Consider the following 21,751-nt stretch of genomic DNA (forward strand, 5'->3'; position numbering starts at 1 on the left):
TCCTCCCTCTGGAGAGTTCCAGGCACAGATAACACGGCCTACAGCTCTGAGTAGAGCTTGAGATCAGCAAGTCATTCTTGTTCTGTTTAGGAAGAATCCCAAGTCCTTTAGTAGAGTAAGTTTAGGGGAAAAAAAAAAAACAATATGCCAAATTATGAATACAACTCCTAAAGATGAAATCTTGAAAGCATTCTTAGTAGCAACATAAATAGCATAAATGTATAGCTTTCAAGATGACAATGTCCACCTCTCTGTGTAGATTACAGAATGTTAGTTTTATGTCTGTGTAGATTACAGAATGTTAGTTTTACATCTTATTACTTGATACTCACACCTGAGTATCTTGAAAGTATAAGATTTTAAAGAGCAGACAGGAAAAAGGGGTAGGAGAGGGAGACAGGGAGCAGGAAAAAGTCAACAAGTCTTAACAGTATGAGCAATTATTCTATTCTTATTAGAGTCAGGTTTCAATTAGATCTATTTTTAAAAAGTATTCATCTCTGTACAAGTACACACACCAGCTAATCTAGGTATTAAAGATATTCACCAAATACATATAACTTCCTCTGTCCAATTTCTAAAACTTTTTCCAATCTCTTATTATTAACAAAAACAGATGACAGTCTAAATACAAAAGGTAAAATCCATTATTATTTTTCTTTCTTCATTAAATGCCTAGGCTAAAATACAGAGGAGAGGAAAAAAGGAGACACAGACTGTTGATATGTATACTACAAATCTACAAGCACTCAAGGAGCATTTGGCAGCAAGGTTGACAGTACTGGTACAAATTGGAATGTATGCCACAAAGTACACATCCTCAAATTTGGGCAAATAAATTATCAATATAAAAGCTGTCAAAACCCCAAAATTTCAAATTTCAGAATTAGTATAAAATTCTAGCTGACGCAGTCACTAAAACCAGCAGGGCCATTTACCTTGATCTGATTTTCTTTATCACACAGAACTTGTTCCACATACACTTTGGAGTCTTCAAACGTTGTTTTCTGTTCATTAAGTTCACTCACTTGTTCTTTCCATTCCTCAACTTCTCGTAAAAGCTAAAAGTCAAATCCCACAGAAAAAGAAAAGCAACTCATATTGCCTTATCATACTTATGTATAGATGTGCTTAATTATATATTTACGTGTATCATTAACAGATATCATACAACACGATGTATTGTCGAGAAGGGAGGGAGGAAGGGAGGGATGGGATGAGGGGAGAAGAGAGGGAAGAAAGGGTGGGCTCCTGTTTTCAAAGAACTTTCAAAAAGGGGGTAATGTAAAATAACAGACACACATTCTTCAACTGATTTACATAATAAAGTTATATCAAATAAAACGTTTTCTGAGACATACCTATCTGTTAGATTTGATCATTTCTTACCATTCCTGATATCCCATATAACATGCCATACCTTACCTGTATTAAAATTTATTTTTTTTAATCATGTGCTGTTTTGTAGTTAAGATTACTAACCTTTAGAAATACTATTAATCTGTAACAGACCGAATTTTGCATAAACAATCTTTTACTGTATATACTTTTGCAGGAGAGGAATAACTTTCTGAACATGACATAAGAGGTAAAGATCATTATAAAAGGTAGACTTGACTACATAATGCATAAAAGCTTCACAAATCAAAAAATAATACAAAATTTAAAAACAAACAAGTAACTAGAAAGGAATTCTTATATGTAGCAAAGGGTTAATAAGCTCAATATGCAAAGAGCTCTTAAAAGTCAATAAGAAAAATAGGACCAAAAAAAAAAAAGAATGAGCAAGTAACTCACAAAAGAAATGGCCCATATATATATATCTATATATATAAAAGAAAAGTCCAAATTTATTTAAAGTCTTTAAAACTCTATTGTATCCAACAGCAATTACTGGGTTTCTCTGCAAAACTAAGGCTTCATTAGCATATTCCCTAGCACAAGAAAAGAGAATAAAATGACACTGACTGATAAAAACAAATAAGGATTAAAGAAAAAAACTCGGATTTGGTGATTGTGTGGTCTATGCACGTATAAGAAAATAAGATGACTGACTGATAAAAACAAATGAGGATTAAAGGAAAAAACTTGGGTTTGGTGATTAGGTGGTCTCCAGTGAGTTAGTGAAGAGATTGCACACACAGCATGAGTCCTCAGAAGGTTAAGGAAAGAGTGTATTAGAACACGGAATCAGTGAATACAGAACAGTTTATTTTAAGAACTTTGGTGATTAAAAATGAGCTAAATAAAAGCAGCTGTAAAGAGTAAGACAATGTAGGTGAAATTTTTTCTCAAGGTAGAAAAGGCCACTTCTGATTATAACAGCAAATTTAACACAGGGTTTATCACTACTTTCTCCTGAACTCTACTAAGATGACACTAGAGAGATTAAGAAAAAAAAGCATTGGGGCTGGCCTGGCGGCACAGCAGTAAAATTTGCGTGCTCCGCTTCAGCGGCCCAGGGTTCACAGGTTCGGATCCTAGGCGTGGACCTATGCACTGCTTATCAGACCATGCTGTGGCAGCGTCCCACATACAAAGTAGAGGAAGATGGGCACGGATATTAGCTCAGGGCTAATTTCTTCAGCAGAAAAAGAAAAAAAAGCATAAACTCACAAGAAAAAAAGACAACAGGCAATGACGAAAAAGATAATTCTAGAAGTGGAAAGTGGAAAGAGATGGAAGCACGGTAAAAGACTTAGCAGACCAAACAGAACTGAAATCTAACGCAAAAGATGGGAAAGTCCAAAAACAGGTTGACTTGATACAACCCAGAAAGGCTCACGATTTGGAGGCATAAGCACTGGGGTGTAAGAGGGACTGAGTAGAGGAGGACTGCCCAAAAGTCTGTATAAGAAGCAGCTAAAGTCCCCCATGTTCTCCCTGCACATACACATACACACATCGTTATTCTCTATCACCCCTCCCTCCACCGTAACCCCCACTCTCTCACACGCATGCACACATGCATGCACACACACACATATTTACACATACACACACATCTGGCAAAAGCCTAGAGGGTTAGTCTCTAGAGAGGTGGAACCTGAAACTCTGGGACAGCTGGTCCAGGTGAAGGTGTGAGTAACAGCGAAAATGTGAAAGGTGACTTACTGAATAGTGAGATACCAGCACCCCTGACCTCACTGAGCTGCTCACCTCACTGTTGTTCCATTTAACCTCTCAAATGGGAACTGTAGAGGAGTCATCCCTGTGGAAAATGGTCTTCAGACACCAACAATTGGGGATCATCCAATGAAACACCCTAGCCAGCTTACCCTAGAGAAGAGTCTACCAGTAATGCACACAGAGCTTCCAATTAGATTTAGAGAGCTTCACTATTAAATGAGCAGACAGCCATGAATCATCAAATATCTGAAAAAAGAAACTCTTAGATAAAACAGAAAATGAAAGAACTCAAAGAAACAAGGCAACTCGGGGAACTGAAAAACACTTCAAAAGAGAAAAAAAAGTATAATATCCTCAGCAAGATAAGACACTGCATCCATGAAACAAGAAAAAGGCATAAGCAAAACAAGAAAGAACTCTTACAAGCAAAAAAATATCAGATAGTAAGTGAACAAAAGTTCCACAGAGACAAAGAAAACCAAAGAAGACATTTTCAAATAATTATCATACCTCATACAAAATATACCCAAAAACGTATGAAAGAACTCAAGTACATTTCCCAGAACTGAATCAAGAGCAAGAGTTTCCAGACTGAGTGTGTTCAACAAATGTATGAAAAAAGACCCACACTAAGGCATGTCCTCATGAAATTTTGGAGAACTGGAAACAATGAAAGATATTAAAAGCTTCCAGAGAGTCAAAGCTTCCTTTTTTGCTATTACAAAAAAGGTTCAGTAATCCAAATAGCATCCGCCTTCTCAAAAGCAACTGGAAAGTGAAGACAACGAAGCAATAATGTCAAAATCTCAAGAAAAAAAACTTTCAACCCAGAAGATATCCAACCAAAATGTCAGTAAGTATGAGAGAAGAAGACATTCTCAGGCATGCAAGTTTTTTAAAAGTTACCTCCTACATCTTTTTCTCAGGAAGCTAATCAAGAGAATTAACCACAAAACAGCAAGTCTTGGATACAGAAAGTAAAAGATCTAACACAGGAGAAAGACCAGGGGAAGGAAGGAGGTGAGGTAAAACCTCAGGACAACAGAAGCATAATAGACCTAGAGAACAAGCTCCTATTGGACCAGGAGATGGAAGCATCCAGGAAGGATTGCTTCAAGAAAAAAATCAAGTTAGTAGATTAACCAAAGCATTTGAATGCATAAATAAGATATTTACATCTCTAGAAGAGAGCATACAGATGAATTACAGATAGGCATACAGGAAACAAGACAATTATTTTTGTGTGCGTGTGAGGAAGATCAGCCCTGAGCTAACATCCAGTGCCAATCCTCCTCTTTGCTGAGGAAGATTGGCCCTGGGCTAACATCCGTGCCCATCTTCCTCCACTTTATATGGGACGCCGCCACAGCATGGCCTGACAAGTGGTGCGTCGGTGTGCGCCCGGGATCTGAACCCGCGAACCCTGGGCCGCCGCGGCAGAGCGCGCGCACTTAACCGCTACTCCACCAGGCCGGCCCCTAGAAACAAGACAATTATTAACTCAAGGGCAAATAAAATGTTGAGTAAAACAGAATATGTAATCAGAGCACATCACGTGGCTCAGCTGTGAGTAACACTTAGAAAATCACAAATAATGTAATCACTGAAAAATTTTCCTACTGAAAAATTATAACTATATTGGGAGAACAGTGGAAGAAGAAATATATCTCGGTGTGTGGAGGAGGAAGAGGGTAAAAGCTCAGTCCTCATTTGATCTGCCACCAGAACTGCTTCTATCCAGAGGCCCCAGAGCCACAGCTTCAGTAACCCGCATGGGTATTCATTCTCCGCCCTCCTTCAGTCTGGCTTTGAGGAGCTGGAGCTAAATGCTATTTGCTGTGATTATCAAATGCTGAATGCCCTGGCCTACTTTCACTCCTGGGGGAAGGGGATGCCGGGAGTATAAACTTTTGTCTCCTATACGAGAGAGACACCAAAGGATACACAGGAGACTGTCCTGCTCTCCAAGAAAAGCCCACTCTTGCCCCTAGTATGGGTCAGTCACGAGTATGCCCAGAACATTTATAATTACATATTCACAGGTTGAAGAGGCCCTATGCAATACAAACCTGTTTCTGGCTTTCCTGAAGTTGGGAATTTTCACTCAAAGCATCTTTTGTAGCTATCTTAAGTCGTTCTTCATTCATTTGAAATATTTTGAAGGTTGTTTTGGCCTAAGTAAAATACATATCGAGTTTATAAGAACTGATTTAATACAATAGCTCTTTCTTTACATATAATCCCTAAAACATGGAATTAAAGTCAAAAACATGCCAATATTAATAGGAGAAGCAGCATGGTGAAGCAGAAAAAAGGCTGTCCTAGAATCAAGGTCTGGTCATGGCTCTGCCACTAACTTGCCATGTGACTTGGACAAATGATTTAACCTCTGATAACCTTCTATGTACTATGTAGCAAATTTTGTTAACTTTTTATTATCTGTCTCTCTTATCAGAATTTGAATTCCATGAGAGCTTTTCTGTCTATTTTGTCTACGAATGTTAAGTGCCAAGCACCTTCAACAGTGACCAGTACTTGGTAAAAGCTCAATAAATACCTGTCCAATGAAAAAATGAACTTTCCTGAGGTAACTTGCATTAAAAAAATATATCTAAGAACCCCTATATCTCAAATTCTAATATTATATCTTATTCCTTAATTATAAAAGTAATAGTAAAATTAAAATGATTTTCAAAAGCAACAGACCTATTAGACCAATTCAACTTACTTCAGCTACTTGTGATTTGAGGGATTTTGATTCCTCTTCTAGAGACTGTATCCTTTTTGAAATATCCACCATCTGGAAAGACATTATCAATCAATAAACAAGTATTTACTAAACTCCTCCAGTTTCCAAGATGCCATATATATTAGATATATTATTAACCTATCACTTTTGCTCAAAAAGTGAGAACTCAAATTAAGAAAACTTCTCAGCCATATGCTTAAAGGGATTTTATATGAAAGTTAAATAACAATAGTATTTCATCTCATCTTTAAAATTTTATAACATTTACGTCATACAGGCTCAAGATAAGTCCACTAATATCATATCTAACTAAACAATCTCACACACATCAGGAGCTTCCTTCAGACAGATTTTAAAATAGAATGACAAATAAAGGAAAATTAAAAATTTTTTTTTTTTTTTTTATAATTTATTTATTTTTTTCCCCCAAAGCCCCAGTAGATAGTTGTATGTCATAGTTGCACATCCTTCTAGTTGCTGTATGTGGGACTCGGCCTCAGCATGGCCGGAGAAGCGGTGCATCAGTGCGCGCCCGGGATCTGAACTCGGGCCGCCAGCAGCGGAGCGCGCGCACTTAACCGCTAAGCCGTGGGGCAGGCCCTAAAATGTTCTTAACACAACTTTTGAGTTAGAAAAAATCTGCTACGTATGTGATTATTCAATTTAAATTATTTATGTGAGCTACTTCCACAGTGCATACAGAAAATTTCTATAAGAATATGCAAGAAAGTTACCATGGCAATGGTGATCCCTAGCAAATGACAAAAGCTAGAGGATCTGGAAAATATTACTCTTCACTTCACAGCCTGCTGTATTCTTTGGATTATTTACAGTGCATGTAAAACTCAATAATAACTTTCTTTTTCCTATAGTCTCATCAAACACAAAAGCCTTACCAATTCGTCTTGTTCAGAATGTTTAGATTTCTCTTCTTTTAACTCTTTTTCTAGAAAGCGTATTTCATCCTCAAGTTCAGATTTGGATCTGCTCAGCTTTTCACAGACTGCCTAAAAGAGGAAGCCAACTTTATAAGACAGACATGGGAACTTTTGGTCAGGGTAATCAGATGAGTATAATCAAATACATATACTGTAAGTTAAATTAAGTTTACTTTATATATTTGTTCATTTTCTCAACATTGAAATAACAGCAATTCTAGCAGGCATCAGTAAACTTTTTCTAGGCTTGCAGGCCATGCAGTCTCTGTGCCAAGTACTCAAGAATGCCCATGTAGTGAGAAAGCAAAGACAATACGTAAATTAATGAGTATGGCCGTGCTCCAGTAAAATTTTATTTACAACAACAGGTGGAGAGCCAAGAATCTGGTATGCCCAATGTCAGCTCTAAAGCATTATAAAGAGAAAAGTGAAAAATAAATCTAATTTAATATAATTAAAGACATAGTAAAATAAAAAATAAATTCAAAAAACTAAGATTGATTCATAATAATAATCTACATTGAATTAAGACATATTTTCTGTGACTTTTTAAAATGATTAGTTATTGGATTATTCTGGATTTAAACACTATAATAAACATACCTCTGATATTTGTGATCCTTCAACAAACTTGTTAAAAAAAAAAATAAACCAAAAGATTCAAAGAATTTAATGCAGGCCAAAACAAAAGCAGAACAAGTACACACTGGTTTATAGTGGTTAAAAAACTTACTTATATATATATATATCTCCCCAAATTCGACTATCTGGTTATACAAATTCTCTGACTTGAATCAAAAGTACTGTTTTGATTTTAGCTACAGATTCAATAATCAAATTTTCTTAAATTATATCACATTATAGTTTATATTCAATTATGTTTACCAATCTTGAAAATAAACATATGTTTTAAAAAATTACTAAAATTAGAGAAGACTTCCAAAATGTTCATTTTAAAGTAAAAATTCAGCTAATTTTACTGCTAGATTATGTAAATTCAATGCCTGGAGAATAAACTGGTGTGTTTTATTTTATCCACAATACCACCAAGCTTGAGTAAACATCTTTGCTCTCCCATTTTCGCCCTTTTGTTCACATGCTAAATGCCTTCTAAAATTCCTTCTTTTTTAATCAATCTAATAAATTACCACAGGAATAGTAGTAGTTAAAACTGAGTGTCAACAAATAAAATATAATAATTTTAACAAGTTCCTAAGGATATTAATAGGTAACAAATGAAGAAAGAAAAGATTAAGAAATGTATTTCATTTGGAATTCAATTTATAACTTCCTTTGGACTCTACTAGGAAATTCTGAATCATGATACATAGTTTCTGATGATTAGAGACCTCAGCACTGATAACTGCCAAGCTGGACTAACTGAACACATGGACCAACGGTACAAAGTTCATTGTTTTCTGCTTTAATAATAGTGTGCTTTCTACAACACTTCCATCTCCCAACAGTACTAAGGCACTCCTATTACTTCCTCTAATCTGTCGTAGCTTACCTAAATGACAAATTATCACAAATTTCCTTTCTTACTATTAGCCAAATTACACCCAGATCAGGAAAGCCAACTACGCCTCTCTCTTCCAAACTCCACGTTCAGTGACATCATCACGGTGGGAGTATTTACACAACAGAACTCAGCAAATGCTACAAATAAGGGCTCCTGCTTTTCAGAGAGCCAGTTGCCTACCCTTTACCAGGACACCACTGCTTATACATCTTCAGTCTAATTCTAGTCAGTTCCTAATAAACTGGGATGAAGGAAAGGCAAGTACTGCCACAATTTACATAATTTACTGTTGCCAACTATTCCTAAATTTATGAAAATGAATCCTATTTTTCCTTTCTGGAGCACACTGAGTCAAAAAAGGAATGGCCACCTTAATACACCTCCCAGGAATGAAGAATAAAGAGCTTCTTATATAGCCCTAGATTCCAGTGAAGTAAATATGCTTCACTCAAAACAAGTGAGCGACAAGAGCTCAAATTTTTAAAATACTTTATGCTACCTAATAATGTTCTATTTCCTATATTTACCTTTTCTTTACATTTTAACAACCAGAGATGCTCTTTCATATTTCCTTTTAAATAGTTTTGAGAAGATTATTTTTAAAGTTTATGTTATTTCGTAAGAATCTTTCCTCCAGCTTTATAATTATAATTATACTATTTGTTTTTACCTCCAAACTTTGTGCTTCTGTTGACTCCTTCTCAAAGCTGGCATCCTGTAATGATGACTCTATGCCTTCATACTGAAAGAAAGCAACCCTGTAAGTAAAAACTCCACAAATTTTATCTCAAATTTTATCTGGATAGGTGTCTAAACAGCAGACAGAATCCACTTCCACATGTATGTTAAATTTACTTGGATTTACTTAGCTTTAAGCTCTTCAAATCTGACCACTGTAACAAACAAAGCCAGGGCGGCTAACACACCACAACCCACCAGTTTGGGCAACAAACGGTTCGCACACTTAAGACTAAGAGAGCTGTCCAAAGTCTGCCTAGTCATTAAAGAGAAATTTATACTAAGTGGCCATCAGAAATTTTCACTTCTAATTCAAATCATACAACAAACAAAGCAAGTAGGGAATAGAAAATGTTTAAAAGATAAAGAGAACCAAGAACAATGTATAATAAAGGCAATGAAACATACAATGTTCTAAGATTTATCAAAATGCACTTATTTCAATGCTTCAAAAAAAGGGATTAAATGGAAGACTAGGTTTTTTGGGGTCAACCTGCTCACTAAAAACAAGAAGAAGAGCTGGACAAAAATATCAAAAAACAGGATATGTCAAAGGCCTCAGAGAGTTATCAAAATAGTGAGAATTTGTGACAGAAGAGAGAATCCTCAAAAAGACCAGTCCAATATTTGACATTTCCTTCCACACACACCCCGCCCCCAAAGTAGAAGATGATAGGCTGAGAAACTGAGCAGAGATATTAGTAGAATTGGCAGCTGAGAAGACAAAACTAGGAGTTCAGGACCTGCTAAGTAGGATGACCCATAATGCTTACGTTTTAGGATGGGACCTTGTGGCAGGCTGAATAATGACCTCCCCAAATTCCATTCTAATCCCCGGAATTTCCAGATGTGATTAAGTTAAGGAACTTGAGATGGGGAGAATATACAAGATTATCCTGGTAGGCCCAATATAATCCCAAGGGTCCTTATAAGATGGAGGCAGGAGGATCAAAGTTAGGAGAGAAGACAACGTGAAGATGGAAGCAGAGACTGGAGTGACGCAGCTATGAGCCAAGGAATGTGGGGAGCCTCTAGAAGGTGGAAGAAGCAAGGAATGGATTCTCTCCTGGAGCCTCCATAAGGAAACAGACCTGCTAATACCTTAATTTTAGCCCTATAAGACTGGTTTTAGGCTTCTGACCTCCAGAACTATAAGAGAATAAATTTGTGTTGCTTTATGCAACTAAGTTTGTGGTAATTTGTTATAGCAGCAACAGGAAACTAATACCAACCCACACTGGCTACCTTCTAAGAAAGTCTAAACCAGAAACAGACTAATCCTTTGAACTGAGGCCAAGTTTCCAAATATCTCAGTCTATCATTAAAGTAATCTAAGATTTCTGATGTCCCTAGCCTAGCTGCCTATGATAAGTAATAGCAAATGCTCACTGGAAAAAGCTAATACCACCCACAGCTTCAAAATTATCTCTACAATTTTTGTTATACTATCACCGACACTCAACATAAAATAACGTGGCATTCAAGAAGACAAGATCTGACTGAGAATCAAGAAAAAAAATGAGCAAGATAAACAGACTCTTGGAGGATGCAGATAATGGAGTTCTCAGCCAGACATTAAAATAAGTAAGCTTAATATGTAAAACGAACTAAAAGACAATAGTGAACCAGAGGAAAAGAACTACAAAAAGAGCCACACTGAAACTGTAGAACTGAAAAAGGCAATAAAGAAATTAAGATGTAAAAAGATGGTTTAAAAGTTGATTAGACGTAGATGAAGACAACTAGTAAAATGGAAGCTAGATCAGAAGAAAATATCCAGACTAAAGTGTGAGCAAAAAGATGGAAAATCCAGAAAAGAATATAAGAGATATATGGAATATAGTAAAAACTGAAATATAAGTATTTCGAGTCCCAGGAAGAGAGAAGGGAAAAAAAATGCAAAAACAATATTTGAAAAGATAACACTCGAGAGTGTTCCAAAACTAAGGAAAGACATTATACCACAGATTCCAGAAGCATCATGAACGCCAGGAATGAGAAACAGAAGAAACCACATGTAGGCAACTAATAACACTGCTGAAAATCAAAGACAAAGAGAAAATCATAAAAGTAGCCAGATAGTTTCTTATAAAGTTAAACCATACCTACCCTATGACCCACCAGTTCCAATACTGGGTATTTACTAAAGAGAAATGAAACCACACACCCACCAAAAAAACTGGTAGAATGATCATACCAACTTTATTCATAATAGCCAAAAGCTGGAAAGAACCATACTAAGAGGGAAATGGATAAACAAATTGTGGTATATTGATACAACACAAATTTACTTAGAAGTAAAAAAAAAAAATTACTAATATATGCAACAACATAGTGAATCTCAAAAATATAACACTAACTGATAAAAGTCAGACACAAAAGAGTATGATTTCATCTATACAAACTCTCTAACAACAAAACTAACTTATGGTCATAGAAATAAAAACAGTGGTTGCTGGCAGGGGTAGAGGACTGACTGAAATGAGCACGAGGGAAATTTAAGGGTGACAGAAATGTTCTATATCTTGACAGGGGTGGTAGATACATGGGTGAATATACTTGTCAAAATTCATTGAACTGCATATGTAAGAATGTCTATTTTACTATATGAAAATTATATCTCAATTTAAAAAACTGAAAGCGAAAAAAAGATACAGAAAAAGACATAATACCATCAAAATTCAATAAAACTTATAGCTGACTTTGACCAACAAAAAATGGCAGGAAAACAAAGCAGTAGGATGAAATGTTCAAAGCACTTAAAGAAAATAATTGCCAACTTAGAATTCTATAAACAGCATTATACAAAATGAAGAAATAAAGACATTATCAAACAAAAACTGAGAGAATTTATCAACAGTATACTCCACAAAAGGAAAAACCAGGGTATTCTTTAGGAGGTAGGAAAATCTTCCCAAATGGAAGCTGGAAATGAAGGAAAGAATGAAGAGCAATAGAAAGAATAACTGTGTGGATAAATCCAAATGAACGTCAGCTATTTCAAATAACAACAAAACGATTTGGAAGTTTAGATAAATATAAAATCAAAATATAGTACAACAGCTCTTGGATAAAGGAAGCAAATGGAATTAAAGCATTCTAAGGTCCTTGCATTGTCCAGTAAGGAGTAACAGCACTAATTTATATTAGACTTTAATAAATTAAGGATACATGTTGCAATCTCTCAGGTAACCATTAAAAGAATGTAAAATAATCCATAAATAACAAACCTATTGATACAGAAAATATTGAATTAATAAAAAACTATTTCAATCCAAAAGAAAACAAAAGAGAAGAGAAAAAAGAGTACCTGTTCTGTAAGTATATAAAAAGGTTGAAAGTAAAATAATAGAGAACTACCATGTGAATACTTACCAAATGAAGGCTGGGATAGCTACACTAATATCAAAGAAAGTCAAGAATTACTAGAGATAAATAGGGGCATTACATAATGGTAAAAGGGTCAATCTAACTAGGAAGATAAAATAATTCAATATCTGTATCCACCTAACCATAGCCTCAATGTACATAAAACTGACAAAACCAAAAAAGAGAAAAACAAATCCATAATCATAATGGGAAATTTTAACATATTTCTCTCAATAACCAACAAATGACATGAATAAAAAATTAACAAGTGACTTAGTTTTTATGTTTACATATCAACAAACTATAGTAGATAAAATAGTGTGGTATTGTCACAAGGATAATGATATGTATGTATCTATATGGTATATAAAACATTTACCAAAATCGATCTTATGCCAAGCTATAAATTAAGTCTCTAAAAACAACAAAGGACTGAACTCATACAGAGTATATTTTCATAATTAAGTAGAATTAAGCTAAAAGTTAATAACAAATAAATTATTGCAAAATCCCTATACGATACGAAATTAATAAATACCCTACCAAATAACCAATGTTTCAAAGAAAACATCACAATAAACATTTTAAAACATTTTACACTGAATGATCAGGAAACCATGACACATCAAAATTGGTGAGGTGCTTTAATGAAAGCCGAACACCCAGAGTAAATTATAACTTTAATGCAGAAATTATAAAAGAAGGCTAAAATCTCAATGATTTAAGTACCCATCCCAAGAAGTCATAAAAAAAGGAAGAGCAAATAAACCAAAGAAAAGTGAAAAAAGAAAGTAATAAAATAGAAAACAGAGTAAAAAGAATCAACTAAGCCAACAGATTGTTCTTTGAAAACACTAAGAAAATTGATAAACCACTGTCAAGGCTGGAAAAGGTGTAAAAAAAAGAGAGAGAGAAGAACAAACAATTAATATCAGAAATAAAAGAGTGGACCTCACTAAAGGTCCCATAAATGTTTAGAAAATAACACGAGAATAAACACTACGCCAGCAATGAACAAATCAAAAATGAAATTAAAAAAAAAATTCCATTTGCAATAGCATCAATAAGAATAAAATACTTAGGAACAAAGTTAACAAAAGAAGTGCAAACCTTATACTCTGAAAACTACAAAACAGTACTGAAATAAAGAAGACCTAAATAAATGGAGAGACATCCCATATTCCTGGATCCAAAGACTCAATATTGTTAAGATGGCAATATTCCCCAAATTGATCTACAGATTCAACACAAGCCATATCAAAATCCCAGCTAACGTATCTGCAGAAATTGCAAGCGGATCCCAAACTCTGTAGAAAATGCAAAGGACTCAGAATAATCAAAACGATGTTGAAAAGTTGGAGGACTTACACTTCCCAATTTCAAAACTTACTACGAAGCTCCACTAATCAAGACAGTGTGGGACAACTGGATATCCACATGGCAAAGAATGAAGTTGGACCCTACTTCACACACTACACAAAAATTAATTCAAAATAGATCGAAGACCTAAACATAAGAGCTAATCCCATAAAACTTTTAGAAGGAAGCACAGGTATAAATCTTTGTGACCTCGTTTTAAGCAATGATTTCTTAGATATGACACCGAAAGCATAACCAATCGCAAGAACAAAAAAGATAAACTGAGCATCATCAAAATTAAAAACTTTTATGCTTCAAAGACACCATCAAGAAAGTGAGGAAACAACCCACAGAATGAGAGAAAATACTTGCAAATCACATATCTGATAAGGAGCTCATATCTATAATACATAAAGTTACAACTCAATAATAAAAAGACAACCCAATTAAAACATAGACAAAGGAACTGAATACACATTTCTCCAAAGAAGATATACAAATGGCCAATAAGCAAATAAAAAGATATTCAACATCATTAGTCATGACAGAAAGGCAAATTAAAACCACAGTGAGACACCACTTCTCACCCACCAGGATGGCTATAATCAAAAAGACAGATAATAACGTGTTCAGAAGAATGTGGAGAAATTGGAACACTCAAAACTGCTGGTGGAAATATAAACTAGCACAGTCACTGTGAAAAACAATTTGGCAGGTCTTCAAAAAGTTAAATATAGTAAAGTTAAAGTATTTGGAAAAAAAAGAAATTAAGTGCTGATACATGCTACAACATGGATGAAGCTTAAAAATATCATGCTAAGAGAAAAAAGCTAGTCACAAAGAACCACATATTGTATAATTCCATTTATGTGAAATGGAATCCAGAATAGGCAAGTTTATGGAAACAAAAAGTAGATAAGTCATCTAGGCTTGGGAGTGGGCAAGATGGGGTAAAGGATAATAGCTAAGCGGTACAGGGTTTCTTTCTGGGGTAATAAAAATGTTCAAAAGTTGATTGTGGATCCCCAAACCAGACAAGGACAACACAAAGAAGGAAAATTACAGGCCAATATCGCTGATGAACATAGATGCAAAAATCCTCAACAAAATATTGGCAAATTGAATACAGCAATACATTAAAAGGATCATACACCATGATCAAGTGGGATTTATACCAGCGATGCAGGGATGGTTCAACATCCACATATCGATAAATGTGATACACCACATTAACAAAATGAGGAATAAAAATCACATGATCATCTCAATAGATGCAGAGAAAGCATCTGACAAGATCCAACACCCATTTATGATAAAACTATCAGTAAAATGGGTGTAGAAGGAAAGTATCTCAACTTAATAAAGGCCATATATGACAAACCCACAGCCAACATCATACTCAACGGCAAAAAACTGAAAGCCATCCCTCTGAGAACAGGAACAAGACAAGGGTGCCCACTCTCGCCCGCCACTCTTATTCAACATAGTACTGGAGGTTTTGGCCACAGCAATTAAGAAAGAAAAAGAAATAAAAGGTATCCAAATTGGAAAGGAAGAAGTGAAACTCTGTCTGCAGATGACATGATTCTATATACATAGAAAACTCTAAAGAATCCATCAGAAAACTATTAGAAATAATCAACAACTACAGCAAAGTTGTAGGGTACAAAATCAACTTACAAAAATCAGTTGCATTTCTATACTCTAATAACGAACTAACAGAAAGAGAACTCAAGAATACAATTCTATTTATAATGCCAATAAAAAGAATAAAATATCTAGGAATAAATTTAACCAAGGAGGTTAAAGACCTATACAATGAAAACCATAAGACATTATTGAAAGAAATCGAAGATGACATAAAGAAATGGAAAGATATTCCGTGCTCACAGATTGGAAGAATAAACATAGTTAAAATGCCCATATTACCTAAAGCAATCTACAGATTCAAGGCAATCCCAATCAGGATCCCAATGACATTCTTCATGAAAACAGAACAAAGAATCCTAAAATTTCTATCAAACAACAAAAGACCCCAAATAGCCAAAGGAATCCTGAGAAAAAAGAATAAAGCTGAAGGAATCACAATCCCTGACTTCAAAATATACTACAAAGCTATAGTAATCAAAACAGCATGGTACTGGTACAAAAACAGACACACAGATCAATGGAACAGAATTGAAAGCCCAGAGATAAAACCACACATCTATGAACAGCTAATCTTTGACAAGGGAGCCAAGAACATACAATGGAGAAAGGAAAGTCTCTTCAACAAATGGTGTTGGGGAAACTGGACAGCCAGATGCAAAAGAATAAAAGTAGACCATTATCTTACACCATACTCAAAAATTAACTCAAAATCGATTAAAGACTTGAAGGTAAGACCTGAAACCATAAGACTCTTAGAAGAAAATAAAGGCAGTACACTCTTTGACATCAGTGTTAGCAGCATCTTTTCAAATACCATGTCTGCTCAGGCATAGGAAACAAAAGAAAAAGTAAGCAAATGGGACTACATCAGACTAAAGAGCTTCTGCAAGGTAAAGCAAACAACGAACAAAATGAAAAGACAACCCACCAACTGGGAGGAAATATTTACAAATTATATATCTGATAAGGGGTTAATCTCCAAAATATATAAAGAAGTCATACAACTCAACAACAAAAAACCAAACAACCCGATCAAAAAATGGGCAGAGGATATGAACAGACATTTTTCCAAAGAAGATATACAGATGGCCATGAAAAGATGTTCAACATCACTAATCATGAGGGAAATGCAAATCCAAACTACAATGAGATATCACCTCACGCCCATCAAAATCACTATAATTAACAAGACAGCAAATAACAAGCATTGGAGAGGATATGGAGAAAATGGAACTCTCACACGCTGCTGGTAGGAGTGCAAACTGGTGCAGCCACCATGGAAAATAGTACAGAGATTCCTCCAAAAATTAAGAATAGAATTACCATACGATCCAGCTATTCTACTACTGGGTATTTATCCAAAGAACATAAAGACACAAGTGCGTAAAGATATACGCACCCCTATATTCACTGCAGCATTATTCACAATAGCCAAGACTTGGAAGCAACCTAGGTGCCCATCAAGGGACGAATGGATAAAGAAGACATGGTATATACACACAATGGAATACTACTCAGACATAAAAAATGATGAAACCTGGCCTTTTGTGACATCACGGATGGACATTGAGGGTATTATGCTGAGTGAAACAAGTCAGAGGGAGAAAGTCAAATACCATATGATCTCACTCATAAATAGAAGATAAAAACAACAACAAACACACAGAGACAGAGATTGGATTTGTAGTTACCAGAGGAGAAGCGGGGACGGAGGATGGCAAAAGGGGTGATTAGGCACCTGTGTGTGGTGATGGGTTGTAATCAGTCTTTGGGTGGTGAACATGATGTAATCTACACAGAAATCAAAATATAATGATGTACACCCAAAATTTATATACTGTTATAAACCAATGTTACTGCAATAAAAAACAATGTGTGTACATATATATGCATATAAATATTTAATCCAACAATTTGATTAAACATATTTAAAGGTATGAACTGTAAGTATTTAAAGGTGGTATTAAATGAATCTGATATATTCCAAAAAAAAAAAATTGATTGTGGTGATAGATGTACAATTATATGAATATACTAAAAGCCATTCATTTGTACATTTTAAATGGGTAAATTGTATAGTATGTGAATTATATCCCAACAAAGCTGTTAAAGAAAAACTACACTATTTATAATAGTTTCAAAAACCATCAGCTACCAGGAAATATATCTAAGAAAAGATGTGCAAGATCTCAACGCAAAAATTTATAAAACAATACTGGATAGGGCCGGCCCCGTGGCTTAGCGGTTAAGTGCGCGTGCTCCGCTACTGGCGGCCTGGGTTCAGATCCTGGGTGGGCACCGACGCACCGCTTCTCCGGCCATGCTCAGGCCGCGTCCCACATACAGCAACTAGACGGATGCGCAACTATGACATACAACTATCTACTGGGGCTTTGGGGATAAAAAAGGAGGAGGATTGGCAATAGATGTTAGCTCAGAGTCGGTCTTCCTCAGCAAAAAGAGGAGGATTAGCACGGATGTTAGCTCAGGGCTGATCTTCCTCACAAAAAAAAAAAAAAAAAAATACTGGATAAGAACTCAACATCGTAAAAATGTCAATTCTCTCGAAATTAATCTATATATTCAATGCAATCCCCATCAAATCCCTAGCAGGCTACACGTATGCATGCGTGCGTGTGTAAATTATGGAACTGATTTAAAATTTATATGAAAAGCCAAAGTGCCAAAACAATCTTGAAGAATAACAAACCTGGAAATTTACACTGTCAGACATTAAGACTTGTTATAAAAATACAGTTGATAAAAAAAGCGTGCTACTGGTACAAGAATAAAAAAAATAGACCAACAAAACAGATTATAGAAACAGACTCAGATACACACGGTCACATCTTTAAGAAGATGACACTACAGAACAAAGGGAAAAGGGAAAAGATGGTCTTTTCAATAAATGGTACTGGTTAATTCTACACCCATATGAAAAACATTGAATCTTGACCTCCAAATCACACCATCACAGATTCAATTCCAGATGGATTAAAGACTGATTAAATCTGTGAATTGTTTCCCCTCAAAATTTATGTTGAAGCTCCAACCCCCAGCACCCAAAATGCGACTGTTTTTAGAGACGGGCCCTTTAAAGAGGTGAATAAGTTAATAAGGCCCTTAGTGTGGGCCCTAATCCAATCTGACTGGTGTCCTTATAACAGGAGGAAATTTGGACACACAGCGACACACCAGAAACACTCTCTTGCACAGAGGAAAGACCATGGGAGGACGAGGCAAGAAGGCAGCCATCTGCAGCCACAGAGAGAGGCCTAGGAAGAAACCAAACCTGCCAACACCTTGATCTTGGACTTCCAGCCTCCCAAACTGTGAAAAAATTACTTTCTGTTGTGTAAGCCACCCTGTCTGTGGTATTTTGTTATGGCAGTCCTAGCAAACTAATACAAAGACTAAATGAGAAAAGTAAAACAATAAAAGTTTCCAAAAGATAACAGAAGAATATCTTCACATCCTTGAGTAGACCAAAATTTCTTAAGTATGAAACAAAAAGCAGTTATCATAAGAAAAGACTGAAAAATTAGACTATGTTAAAATTAAGAACTTCTGCTTACCAAGACACCATTTGAAATAAAAAGGCAAACTAGAGTAGAAGAAGATATTTGCAATACGTGTATCTGAAAAAGGACTTGTAACCAAAATACAGAAAAAATCCTATGTATCAAAAAGGAAGAAGACAGATAACCATACCTTTAAAACTGTGAAAAAAAAAACTTGAACAGGCAACTTCACACAGAGGATATCCAAATGACCAATAAACATATGAAAAGGTGCTTCACCTAATTAGTCAGGGACACTCAAACTGAAACCACAATGAGATACTACTATACGCCTACCACAACGGTGAAATTAATAAGATTGGTAATTTGCAGAGCAACTGAACTCGCACACTTCGCAAACAAAGCATTAATAATCTTAAACTGACACAGAAGTACCTGAATTGAGAAGTGTCAAGTCCTCTGACTCTAACATGAATGTTAACATGTTCAAAAATGTCTTACCTCTTTTTGAACAAGGCTAAATTTTTCAAGTAGTTTACATTTTTCTTCCAATAGTGTAGAAAGTTCTACAGCAAGCTTTTTCTCTCTTCCTAAAAAAAGAAGTTAATACTATCATGTGTAATTTTGTTTTACATTTTAAAACTATAAACAATGATGAGATCTAAAATAGAAAAAAGAGCTTACCCACATAAAGCCGGCTTCTAACCTGAAACAAATTTTTAACAAAAATGACATTAAAACAAATACACATTCAAGTAAATCTAACATTTAATTTCTACTGCCAACTTAAAAATAACTCAGTGCCTTAGTATGAATATAAGTTAGCCAAAATGTGTTTCCAATGAGAAAAACGCTAGTTATTAAAGTCTCCCTATTGAAGATTCACCTTGTGTATTAGCACATGAAAGGCTCTGAAATAAGTCTACCTTGAAGACACCTGTTTCACTTCACTTGGTCCACTGTTCCTCAAACATATTTCAGCAAGCCCCTGTTATCGTCTCCCCTAGTGCTAATATACAAAATAACACAGTTTGAGAAACGTCACCATAGGGCCATGGATCTGAACTGATATAAAGAACAGTAAACAAAACCTTTTTCTTCTTTAACCTCTCTCTGTCTCTCTCTCCCAAATAATGAAGGAAAAATTCCACTTGTAAGGGGATATTATCAGGTAATATAAATTAAGTAGAAAAAACAATGGGGACTCAAATCATCTACAGAAGATGTACAAGGATAAAACAAAAAGAGATAAAACTTTAAAGTCAAGATACAGCAGATGAGGAATAAATTAGTGAACTAAACATCAGATTGAGGAACTATCTCAAAAGGCAACAGGAAACCACAAAAAAATTGAAAAAAAAAAAGTTAAGGGATATGAAGTTAGAGGTAGAAGGGCCAACATCTAAAAAATAGTAGTCCCCAAAAGCGGTAAGAAAAAATGTAAATGCAGAAGAAATTTCCCAGAATTAAAAAAGATAAAAGATCTCATATTAAAAGATTCCAGAGAATTCTAAAAAGTAGAAAGAAAAGCTCAAACCTAGACACATATTGAAATAAGAATATCAAATTACAAGATTCTAAAAGCTTCCACAGAGAACCAATCACTTACAAATGAGTAAGAATCACACTGACATTCGACTTTTCAATAAGTAACATTAGACGTAAAAAGACAAGGAAGTAAGGTTTTTAAAGTATTAAAAGGACAGAATTTTGGACCTAGAATGCTGATATGGAACAAATCACCATCCCAGTTTAAGGACTTAATTCAACTATGCTCAAGCATTCAAAACCAAGTGTCAGAAGGTTTGCCACACAAAGACCCACACTAAAACAGTCCTGACAGAAGTTTTCTAATATGAGAAGAATCAAATCCAGGAGACCCTGCAAGAGATATGTAAATTAAGGGTGATCAAATATCTTGGTAATATTTGCTGTTGTCTTGAGGGATGGGGAACGGGTGGAGGAGAAAGTAAAGAACAAAGAAAAAGAGAAATATATCTAGATTATACCAACACGATGTGGGTTAGAAAGTGAAAGAGACTAAAGGATGTGAGAGTACGCTAAGGCTCTTTTCTTAGCAGGAAGATTTACTTATGAATGTAAAAAGAAACATAAAAAGTGGAACAAATTAATAAACTAAGCTGGAAGAAACCAGTCCAAATACACATCAATAATCAATATGTACTCCCAAGAGAAATTTACAAACATGCATCAGGAGACGTGAATAAGAATATACACAGCAGCACTATTTGTAATTTAAAAAATCTGGAAACAACCCAAATGCCCAAGACCATAAAGTGTACAAATAAACTGTAGGATATTCTTACAAAGTAATACTCTAGAGCAATCAAAATGGAAAAATTTTTGCCTCATTCAAAAATATGGATGAATCTTAGCAATACAGGATGGAGTAAAAAAAGTTCCAAAACACAATATATGGCATGATACCATGTAAAATTACATACTATACTTTTGAAGGATATATGTAGATATGACCACAAAAAAATTTTTTTAAGGCAAGGGAATAATCAACACAGGATCCAGAACAGGGTTACCTCTAGTACAGGGAGGCAGGGGAATGAAATGAGGGAGGATCACCTAAAGATAAGTGACAGTAATGTTTTTGATTCCAGGTTGGGTGGCACATTCACAGATGTTTAGTATACTGTCAAAAACAAACACATACCAAAAAATATATAAATAAATAAATAAGAAGTAAAGGTAGAATTTTAGTATTAGTGTAGAATACTTCTACAAAGAAATTCTTTAAAATTTT

General features: G+C 35.1%; 1 protein-coding gene across 4 annotated transcripts in view; it reads right to left on the reverse strand.

The window, feature by feature from the left end:
• The window catches only part of MIA2 (MIA SH3 domain ER export factor 2), a 100,026-nt gene that overhangs the window by 44,479 nt on the left and 33,796 nt on the right, over positions 1-21,751 (reverse strand). For 3 of the 4 annotated variants that reach the window (XM_014792106.2, XM_087422299.1, XM_087422293.1), the window contains 8 exons: positions 19,660-19,681; positions 19,477-19,565; positions 9,009-9,080; positions 7,420-7,446; positions 6,775-6,885; positions 5,858-5,929; positions 5,199-5,303; positions 939-1,061 (listed from right to left, as the gene is read on the reverse strand). In XM_014792106.2, the coding sequence (XP_014647592.1) occupies positions 939-1,061; positions 5,199-5,303; positions 5,858-5,929; positions 6,775-6,885; positions 7,420-7,446; positions 9,009-9,080; positions 19,477-19,565; positions 19,660-19,681 (621 nt within the window). The remainder of the gene's footprint in view (positions 1-938; positions 1,062-5,198; positions 5,304-5,857; positions 5,930-6,774; positions 6,886-7,419; positions 7,447-9,008; positions 9,081-19,476; positions 19,566-19,659; positions 19,682-21,751) is intronic. The other variant, XM_014792104.2, reaches the window with a different exon arrangement.

Source organism: Ceratotherium simum, chromosome 3, assembly GCF_057802395.1.
Source record: "Ceratotherium simum simum isolate JZ-2026a chromosome 3, ASM5780239v1, whole genome shotgun sequence".
Lineage (NCBI taxonomy): Eukaryota > Metazoa > Chordata > Mammalia > Perissodactyla > Rhinocerotidae > Ceratotherium > Ceratotherium simum.